This window comes from Ischnura elegans, chromosome 7 (assembly GCF_921293095.1).
Source record: "Ischnura elegans chromosome 7, ioIscEleg1.1, whole genome shotgun sequence".
NCBI lineage: Eukaryota > Metazoa > Arthropoda > Insecta > Odonata > Coenagrionidae > Ischnura > Ischnura elegans.
In genome coordinates this window covers 103145053-103155855 of record NC_060252.1, presented here as the reverse complement: position 1 = coordinate 103155855, position 10803 = coordinate 103145053, and the positions used below count along the sequence as shown (strand labels likewise).

At 38.4% G+C, this 10803-nt stretch overlaps 1 protein-coding gene across 1 annotated transcript; it reads right to left on the bottom strand.

Annotated features, from left to right (window-relative positions):
- Positions 1-267: 267 nt before the first annotated feature.
- Positions 268-10559, bottom strand: LOC124163055 (platelet-derived growth factor receptor alpha-like). The gene is made up of 5 exons (XM_046539838.1): positions 10481-10559; positions 9415-9565; positions 3926-4150; positions 2515-2707; positions 268-376 (listed from the first exon to the last, which is right to left on the bottom strand). Exons 1-5 carry the CDS (start codon positions 10541-10543, stop codon positions 268-270), a joined length of 741 nt encoding a protein of 246 aa, XP_046395794.1. The 5' UTR covers positions 10544-10559.
- Positions 10560-10803: the final 244 nt, after the last annotated feature.

The following is a 10803-nucleotide window of genomic DNA, read 5'->3' as shown; positions in this document are numbered from 1 at the left end:
GGGAACCAGAACGAAGTCACACGGGGTTTTCCCAGCATTCATACTTAGCCGTCCGGTTTTTCGCGCGCTTGAAAATTTTCACTTTTCATTTAATCGCGAGAAATAGATATCGTCATTTAAAAATCTAAAAGCGTGAAATACGTACTCCAGGAGTAATAATCTTTCGATTTTGGCGATAGAAAATAATAGGAAACCACCATATTGGATAGCAAACAAATTAACCAACGGGAGGGAGCTACTAAAATGTCATACCTCTTTCTATTTTGGTTAATACTTGCCTGTTAAGTCCTGTGGGATTAAACTATCGGCCGTGTTCAACAGTTTCCCGGTGACATTACTGCAACTTGGACCATCATATCCTGCCTTTAACATTGCCCTTAAAGACAGAGAATGTTCATTACAACAAATTTAAACCTTCGAATGCCATGTTTCATTTTTATGCACATTCCATAACATATTTTGCTAATAAAAACATGCTTAACTGCGTGAATTTCTTTTATGTCAAAAATCAAAATTGGAACACGCAAAATACGGAAAGTTCTATGCAGATATTTTAATGTAGCCCTTTTTTTTAGCAGTTTCAGATGAATACGAAGTCACTTTCAACAAACGCAGCTTGACTTCTATGGCATTCCATAACATATTTTGCTAATAAAAACATGCTTAACTGCGTGAATTTCTTTTATGTCAAAAATCAAAATTGGGACACGCAAAATACGGAAAGTTCTATGCAGATATTTTAATGTAGCCCTTTTTTTTAGCAGTTTCAGATGAATACGAAGTCACTTTCAACAAACGCAGCTTGACTTCTATGGCAGGATTAATTGCTAGTGACACCACAAATAGTGCGTTTCATTGTACCACAATTTTATTAAGTCAGCTAACATCTTTACTCTTTCCAAATATTAATATAGCACTACAGCAAAAATCTCATGTATGCTTGATATGCTGAATTTAAATCACTCCAGGGTCAAAATTTACAGCCAACGCGCGCCATGTTTTTGGTTTTGAACCCGTAGTCTATTATCTGTAAAATCTAAACTTTGGGCATCGGTAAAGGGTAAGGTGGTTTATGTTCTTCCTTTTACCCAAGTAGCACCAAAAGGATTATATCTAGATTGAATACGTATCATAGTATACACTGTATACATATTATATCTGTATAAAATAGATGCAAATGTCCTCTACCACGCAGATAATATCTAGATATTATACGTATTATATCTGCTGCCATAATATGGATTTTATATAGATTAAATACGTACAACTCGTCGTAAATCTGTTTATTATACATATCTTATGCATGTCTGATGATCCCTGGTTGCGCCGTAAGGATATTATTTGTATATTATAAAGATTCTGACATATATCAAGGACCATGGATCATCAGGCATGTAAAAAATATGTATAATATACAGATTTGCAAATCTGTATACATCGATGTATTTCGAAATCTTAAAAATATACAGATATAACCCTTTTGGAGCTACTAGGGTAGTTCTAATGAAGACGTGAGTTTTTTAATTTTTAAATTTATTGTAATATTCTGTAGTAAATTAAATTTTTTAATGCTTTTATCCAGCTGTTGAAATTCTACTAGGTTATTATTTTGCTTCATTTCAACTTTATAGCTAAATTGATTCCCGTTTCCAATGGTCAGTAGGAGCACATAGGGAAATGGGTCATCGATGAGATTCGAAGTTACGTGCAGCGTTATCACCTCGGGGGTGGGCGTATTCACAATTTCATGATTGGAATTTGGTGAGAGCGAAAGTTATATAATTGCTTGATTTACCGTTTATTTTTCTAATTCCCATTATAAAATTCATTATTACTGCCCTTATATATATGTTGAGGGGAAATAAACCGAATTTTTTACATTGAATTGAAACGTAAATGCAATTTTCCACAATGATTTTAATGCATACAACGCGTTTCGGCTCACAAAGCTATCATCTTGTACAAGACCTTTAGTAATAGGTGCACAAGATGACGGCCGTGTAACTCTGTGAGCCGAAACGAGTCGTGCGCATTGAAATAATAATTGTGAAAATGTGCAGCTACCTTTCATTTCAATACGTGGAACTTCAGTATATCACGCCTGAGTCAGTTGAGTTCATTCAAATGTTTGCTCTCAAATTCAACAAAATATGAAATTGAGATGCTTAGTGGAGGTAAAATTTATTGGAGGGTAGCTGATAAACCTCTCCGGCTACGTAATTTAAATCTTACTTTTCGACTTGAATTACAAGTGACCTTTTTCGAAGTTTTTCTTTTCAAAATATGTTTTCTTTATTTACCCACTGGCTGCTACCCGTCAGAATCAAATTGTATGCACTGTGGTTTATCTGTTGTGTGAGCAAAAGAAATTAGTGAGTTAAAGAGGGAGTTACAGAGGACCCACTCGCTTGGCCATATTTTGGCATTCTCCCTTGCGCATAACTTGTTTAATGTTAAGCTATCGTAATTTAGTTAAGTTGTTAGGTACTAGAAGTTGTATTTAAGGCTGTTTACCGTTGATCTTCCGTTCCAGTCTCTAGACATAGGGGAAATGAATTCATATTTTGAGTTTTAATGTTCATTGATATGCGAAAATCCACTTTCCCAGTTGCTAGATCAATTTGATCAATAAAATCTTCTCGATGCCGTAAAATATAGTTTTGAAGATTTCCATAGCAACAGTATTCAACGATAACGAACAGCTCCTCTGAAAAGAAAAGGTTAACATTTACTATGAGAGAAAAAACCACTTGCAAATATGTATAATAACACTTTCCTACAGGAATCCAGATATAAACACCAGAAATCCTTAAGGTGGCGACTGATGACATCTCTACATTGTGGTACAGTGACCCTTTGAGAAAAAGAATGCACTGATTCAATGATCCACTTATTTTGGGATACATTTCGTTTGCGATCATCCATTTTTGTCGTATCAATATGATATTACGGTCAATGCCCAGTGTGTCAAAAAATTCAAAATTCGAATGCAGATGCAATGCTCTCTCCAAAACCTATCTATGATCTTGAATTCGGTTTTTATCAAAATACAATATTTTATAGCCTTTTAATCGCTTAAAAATACCGACCAGATTGCGTTTTGTGCCTACATTATGGGTTAATAGTTATCATAATCATTTTTACTTAGAAGCAATGATTTGGGACAAGCCAAGTTTTGATCCTACGCTCTTCATGATCATTCTTAAACCCAAACGTTACAGCATCACCATGCTGAGTTCCTTACTCTATATCGGCAGTCAATGACTTCATTATTCTTACCCAAATTCTCTCCCCAAAGGTATCTTGACGTCAAATGAAGGCTGAATATAATGAGAAAATCTTTTCTGCGATTTTTCGAACAGTGAATGTTTTCCATCTGCTACTACTCGGCGGAAAAATTTGATACCTGTCCCAAATTCGAAAATTAAGGCAATGATTAGTGCAATATTTTTTCCAGAAGCTTTGGCTGGTGAGAATGCTTCACGAGGGCTATTTTTTCTCTTATCGGTGAGAAAATTTCACATTTCTGACAACATAAGACGAGCATTATTTTTAACATGTAGTCAGGTACAGAATCCTCGCATCACACCATATGTAAATAACCTTTCTATATTTAACGCATTTTCATTAGAAGTTACAGATATTTCACAACAGTAGCCTCACATGGATTTCCGAGGAGAAATTTCTTACTTAAGTAGCTTAGAAATACTACAAGATCTGGACGGTTGTGCGTTGAAAACAAAAGAAAGCTAGATTCGACATGGCCGCCGGCTCACTCAGTTTTTTAATGTAATTAGTTGGTAGATGTGTTCGTTTTATGACAAAAAATTAAAGTTAGGGTTATTCATTGCACTAAAAATGTCAAAACAACCACATTGAATTTATCTTAGGAGTCTGAATCTTGGTTACAATTCGATTTACTTACGCTTTGCGAGATTCTTCGTGCAGGCCCCTAATAGATTGACGACATTCAAGTGGCTGCCCAGGTGTGCCATGATTTTCAATTCTGACGCGAGAGCCTTGATGTGCGTGCTATCTGTGCATCTCTTCGCCATCTTCACCGCAACCGTCGTTGTTGCCTCCCACTCCACAATTCCATGCGCCTCGGCTTTCATCACCATCCCAAATGCCCCCGATCCAATCTGCTTGCCTGAAAAATGTGAAATTTCCACACTAGCTTCAACGTGCGATTAAGTTTTCCGGCTCCGTCAGATTTTGCGTTGTTAAATCCAGCCGCATGGACGGGCTTGATATCACATGGATTTCCCTGGAATAAGTAGTGTAAAAATATTACATGATGCGGATCGCTGTGCGTTAACGTTATCTTTTGCTAACGTAAACAGTTCTCGGGTTTGCACCCAGAATAGATCCTCCATCTCCATCCTTGCAGACGTTTCGATGATTTACTTACTTCCTTGATGGACCTCGCTTCTTGTTTTTTCCCGCCATTAAAAAAAACTATCCTAAAATTGGCGGGAAAAAGCAAAAATGCATCCATCAATAGGATCCGACCTAACCTGAGAGACACTCTACATAAACCTGGTCACTAGTGAATTGGCATTAACGGCCCTGATGACGATGAATACGTCAATCATTCATAGAAACGTTTGGAAGGATAGATATGGAGGATAACTAACACGGATGGAAACCAGAGAACTGTTTACGCCAGCCATTCGCCGGGAGGAAATAAAATCTTTCTTAACTTTTGTTGTTCGGCTGTATCAAGAAAGCAGGAATCGGCATGGCCTACGGCTCGACCAGTTCGGCAGATTATTGTTCGTCTTATAGTAGGTAAAATTAAAGTAACGGTGATTCAGTGCTCTAAAAACAATCTACTTGATTGGTAACACAGGTCTGCGACATAAAAATTGTTTCAAATTTAATAAGTGATTTTTATAGGCTTTTCAACGCTGATTTCGGGAAAAATAAAGAAAAAATTCCATCGCGCACAGTTTTTTCACAAACTGCATTTCTAGTTTTAGCTGTTTTTGATATTATTAATATAAACCCTGGGCCCCACACAAATTTAGTGCAGTGTGTGTTGAAGAACTGGGGCAGTGATTTCAACGTAATAAGCGGTCCTTATGTTTTGGAATACCAATGGTTTGTAGGGAGCCCAAAAATCATAGCGATGACTGCTATTTTTGTTCTTGCAGGGTACGAAGTTTCAATTTGAGAAACAAAAAGGGCATTTCTTATCCTAACATTCAATCAGCCATTCGCCCTGTTCCTCAAGGACCTGAGGTATCAATACCCTCTCCACTAGATTTTTTGGATGATATACATGATGGTCACGAGCTATTGGCTGAGCTAGGTTATAGTGAAGAAGACGTTGATTGCTACGATCCTAGCACAACTGATCCCATTTCATTCTCACAATTTGAACTGAACGATTTAGTTAGAGAACCGGACTTATGACACGTTTCAAAATAGAATATGCTCCTGATGAGTGGAGACTTTATATCGATTCTTCGAAAAAAGCCTTTAAGCAGTACTTCTAGATGGTAATAAGTATGCTTCTATACCAGTTGGACACTTGGTTCACTCAAAAGAATGTTACGAAAACCTTGAACTGGTTTTAAGCAAACTCTGCTACTCAAACCACAAATGGGCACTATATGGTGATTTAAAAGTGATTTCATTGCTACTTGGTCAACAAAGTGACCATACAAAATTCCCTTGCTTTCTCTGTGAGTGGGACAGTAGAGACAAAAAGCAACGCCAAATACAAAAAGGTGGCCCTTCCTTTAGAAAAAGGTTACAGGTATGGTTTGAAAATATTGACAGCCTTGTGGTTCCATAAAAGGTGTTACTTGCACCACTTCACATTAAGTTGGGGCTGATGGAACAGTTTGTTAAGGCATTGTCAAAAGAAGGGAAGTGCTTCAGATATCTTTCAGGACAGTTTCTTGGTTTATCAGAGGCAAAGGTAAAAGAAGAAATATTTGTCGGACCAGACATTAGAAATCTTATGACAGATACCAACTTTGTGAACAAAGTGGAAACGAAAGAAAAGGCAGCATGGACATCCTTTAAACTAGTTGTTACCGGTTTCCTAGGAAACAAAAGAGATCCAAGCTACAAGACAATCGTCGCAGACATGCTTGACGATTTTAAGAAGCTGGGCTGTAACATGAGCATTGAAGTTCATTTTCTCCATTCACATCTTGGCTACTTCCCTGCAACCTTGGTGATGTAAGCGGAGAGCAGGGCGTAAGATTCATCAAGATGTCAAAGAAATGGAAAGAAGATATCAAGGAATATTCAAAGTTACCATGAAAGCGGACTACTGCTGGATGATAAAAAGAGATGATCCTCAACCGGACAAGCAGTAAAAGAAGTTTCGACAGAGAGCAAAAGGGTTATTATAAGGACTTATGAGCTCAAAGAGAAATGGAAGGGTACTGGAAGTGTAGTTTATAACATTATTTATAAATAAAATAAAATTTTATAACTTTGGAAAAAATGTGAAAAATTGCCTGTATTTTGTTTCTATACCAAAACATACTTCCTAATTTGCGAGAAAACCTGACGTGATAGACAAAAATGGATTAGATTTTTGAAATCAGCGCTGAAAAGTACATAAAAATCAGTTATCAAATTTCAAACAACTTTCAAAAAGTATTTTTTTGCAGGCCTGTGTAATTAGTCCAATAAAATTTGCAGTGCAACACGTGGAATAACTCATTTCCTTTGTGCACCATCACCACTGCGCCGAGATCTCCGGATGACGTCACGGTGAAGTATCCCAAGAAAGCGCATGTTTAGGGCCACCACGGAAACCATCTCTTTGTGCAAGAAGTATAGACACATGCATATTCTATACTCATTGCTAATGTAGAAGTTTCATGAAAAGAGTACACGAAGCAACCCCAATACCGAATATTTGAAACGGAAATGTCAACAAGAAATCATTGTCAAGAAAATTCCGCTACGCGTCGCCTGAAATGATCGTAAAGCCTGAATCACACGATCAATTTTTTTCGTAGCGAAAGTGATCACTATCGCGATCACTAGGCGAAATGATCGTCGCCGGCAATAGGGTGGTTTCCTATTATTTTTTTATTGCCTAAATCGAAAGATTATTACTCCTGGAGTACGTATTTCACGCTTTTAGATTTTTAAATGACGATATCTATTTTTCGCGATTAAATGAAAAGTGAAAATTTTCAAGCGCGCGAAAACGCGACGCGTAAGTATGAATGCCGGGAAATCTCTCCGTGTGACGTATTTCTGGTTCCCGCTGCCGCCCAGTGAGGTGACCTTGAGGCGAGTTGAGCGCTGATACGACGCAGGCTGCTAGCGGGTAGCTGAGTACCCTGCTGGCTGGTAGCGCTTGGCTTAAATAAGTATTATTAATACCTTATCAAATGAAGAAAACTTTCCGACCTTGGCCAGTTTTAATAAGTGATTATTAAGACATGTTTCCCTGAGCTCTGCGCCTCATGCATGCATTGGTAACCTCAGACGATGTATAACTCCTATCTTCTCGTATAGAAACTAGGTCCCTGTGACGTCACGTGGAGTGGCATCGCATGGGCGCCAATCTGGCCCTTTTCAAATGAGGATAAAAATTGACCATGCCATTCGTCTAAACCGGTATTTCTAAAACGAAATAATTTGTATATTATGAATACACTAATTGTGGGTGAGGAATCGCAATCAATGTCTTTCGTTTTCTTTGATGAAGGAAACTACCCTATTGTTTTTCGCCTTCACGATCGCGATGAGGATTCCCATCGCTGTTTTTCATCACTCGTCCGGTCGCTTTTTCCGCCACTAAAACCGTCACTAAAACCCCATATCAGCCAATCGGAACGCATTTCCGTAAGGAGCAATTGCTGCGCAACGTTTGACAACTGTGGGAACGACATAGATAAACAAACACGCTATATATTTTCAAGATGAGGGACCTATGACAACGAGCTGTGATATCGGAAATGATGCGAAAAGCGACTGCGGGAGGGACCGTGTGATTCAGAAAAATGATCACCAGACCGTTCGCTTTTCGCGACGGGAAAAGTGACCGCGATAGTGATTACTTTCATGACGAAAAAAATGATCGTGTGATTCAGGCTTAATGTTAGGTTTGTCGTAAATCGCGGAGCACTTGTGAAAACTGCAGGGCTGAATTTAGATTATTCGCGTTCCAGTAGATAGATATATAGTTCGCCTTCGTCGTGACCACTTTGAAATCACCCATGGTCAGAGGCTAGAAAATTAACTTGGCACCATCAATGCCCCCAACGCGTTTTATAAAAACCTTGTTTAAACTGAGTTTCGACTGCATTTATGTGAAAGCTTTGCGCCGGCATCGATGGCCCAACTCCTTTCAAATCAATCAGGTGGTTTCCTATTATTTTTTTATGGCCTAAATTGAAAGATTCCTGGAGTACATATTTCACGCCTTTAGATGTTTAAATGACGATATCTATTTTTCGCGATTGAATGAAAAGTGAAAACTTACAAGCGCGCGAAAACGCGACGGCTAAGTATGAATGCTGGGAAAAGCCCGTGTGACATCCGGATGCTGCTGTATGGGGCCACCTGGGTGCGAGGCTATGAACGCCGCAACGATGCAGGCTGCTTGCTGCAGAACATGGTGGTAGCGCAGAGTACCCTGCTGGCAGGTAGCGATAGGCTTAAATAATAAATAGGATTATTAATACCTTATCAAACGAAGGAAACTTTCCGACCTTAAGCAATTTTAATAGGTGATTATTATAAGAAATGTTTCCCTGAGCTCTGTGCCTCATGTTTGCATTGGTAATCTCAGACGATGTAAAACTCATATCTACTCGTATAGAAACTAGGTCCTTGTGACGTCACGTGGAGTGGCATCGCATGGCCGCTAATCTGGCCTTTTTCAAACGAGGCTGAAATTGACCATTAACATTCCTTAATGGTCACCTCACTTGCGGCAGCGGGAAGCAGAACGACGTCACGCGGAGTTTTTCCCGGGAACCATACCTACCCGTCGCGTTTTCGCGCGCTTGAAAATTGTCACTTTTCACTTAATCGCGAAAAATCGATATCGTCTCATAAAAATCTAAAAGCGTGAAATACGTACTCCAGGAGTAATAATCTTTCGATTTAGGCAATAATAAAATAATAGGAAACCACCCTATTGAAGAGGGAGGTGCTTGAAGGTAGGGGAGGTTCCCAGAATGCCTCCCAGAGTGCTTACTCGAGGGAAACCTACTTAAGCGGTAGAATAATGTAGCAATAATGACGAGTACCTGTGAAAGTTTTTATGAAAAACAGAGTTTTGAACGTGTGCTGTAGCCAAGGTTCTCTCACTTACAACTAGCTCAGAGAGTCCTTCAGTCCGCCGGGGTACGGAAAATGTGTATTAATAAAGTTTTAAGGGCTCTGTGTTACACATCCTACAGTAATGAGGATGACAATACCCACCTAAAATCAGTCTATGCCGCGGAAATTCCCACTTCTTATCATAGGGCAGGAGTTCTGCTTGGTCTTCTATCCCCAGGTCAGGATCATACTTTTCTAATTCACCTTTTTGAAAATTTGCGAGGCCAATTATTTCAAGTGCATGGCGTAGTTTCTGAAAGAAGAAAAGGACATATCAAGGTCAACGAATTGACTCTAATGATATCGTGAATGATCAGGTTTATCCAGGGTAAACCGACCACTGGAGCTTCACTGCTTGCATCTAAATAGCGAAATTCATCAATTGAGTTTTTTGTTCTTTCTTTCGACTTCTATTTTTCACGTTGATTAGTGTCTTGGATCTTGGAAGTCTTTAAGAATTTAAATGCAACCTTTTGCAAACGTTTTGTTAAATTTATATACCTTCATATCAAACAGGAAACTTTGCACATATTAAAGCCCTAATGAAGGTATGTGTGTATTTTTATTTTATTTTTTATTTTATTTTATTCTCAAACCACCGGATACAGCTCTTATTGGCCATTTTACACCGGGGTGTTCAACAAACGTAACAAGTAAACGTACACAAACGACCATGCCCTGGACCGGGGAAACCTACCCAGGCGGGACTCGAACCCGCGACCTCTTATTTGGCAGGCGAGAACGTTACCGCCACCGAGGCCGGCAAATTAGCGACATGTTGGAAAAAATTTGCATTTAAAATGTTAAGATCTGCACTTCAAAACACTAATCAACACTAAATGCATCACAATTATCTTTGATTCACAATAAGGTTTAATTTAGATGTAGGAGCTTATAAATAAACAAATATTTGACGTGTAAGCATTTTTCATTACAATTTATTTGAAGATGTGAAGTCGTGGTATCACTATCTATATAGGATTGAATTTAATTTTGGCTCCAAAAGTCATATTTATGAATTCTTGAAAATGAACTAGAGTCAATTCACCTCCAAGCCACCGGAAATTGACTTTCTCCAACCAAAGTTGTGCCATACAAAACGTTTGTAAAAATGCCTTTTAAACAATTTATGCCCGACCTTTCTTATGAGGAAATTATATTTTCTTACCCGCTCTCTCTGACAGTGTATTATCAGGAATACAGTTATAAGACAGAGAAATGTTGCTCCCATAGCAATTCCAATCCTAAGAACTGCACCAAATTTTTCTGCAAGTGAAGAGATACATTTTCTTAGAAAATTTCAGTCGGAAAATTGATTGAAGCAACAATTGCGGTTAATGACAAGCCATTGCTAAGCTGATAATTTTTTCTGTAGTCATGAAGTGGGAGTATTTATCACACAGTGTGAGCCGCATCACCTTTTTAAATTTATCGGTTCTAAAAGTGTATTGTGTACAACGTTTCTACTAAAGAGTGTTCGAGGTAAATAAT

Coding starts and splice junctions, on each gene's coding strand:
- LOC124163055 (XM_046539838.1), bottom strand. CDS start 10,543: ATGGGAGCAACATTTCTCTGTCTTATAACTGTATTCCTGATAATACAC. Junction 9,566..10,480: donor TACACTGTCAGAGAGAGCGG/GTAAGAAAATAT, acceptor TTCTTCTTTCAG/AAACTACGCCATGCACTTGA. Junction 2,708..3,925: donor CACGAAGAATCTCGCAAAGC/GTAAGTAAATCG, acceptor TTTTCTTTTCAG/AGGAGCTGTTCGTTATCGTT.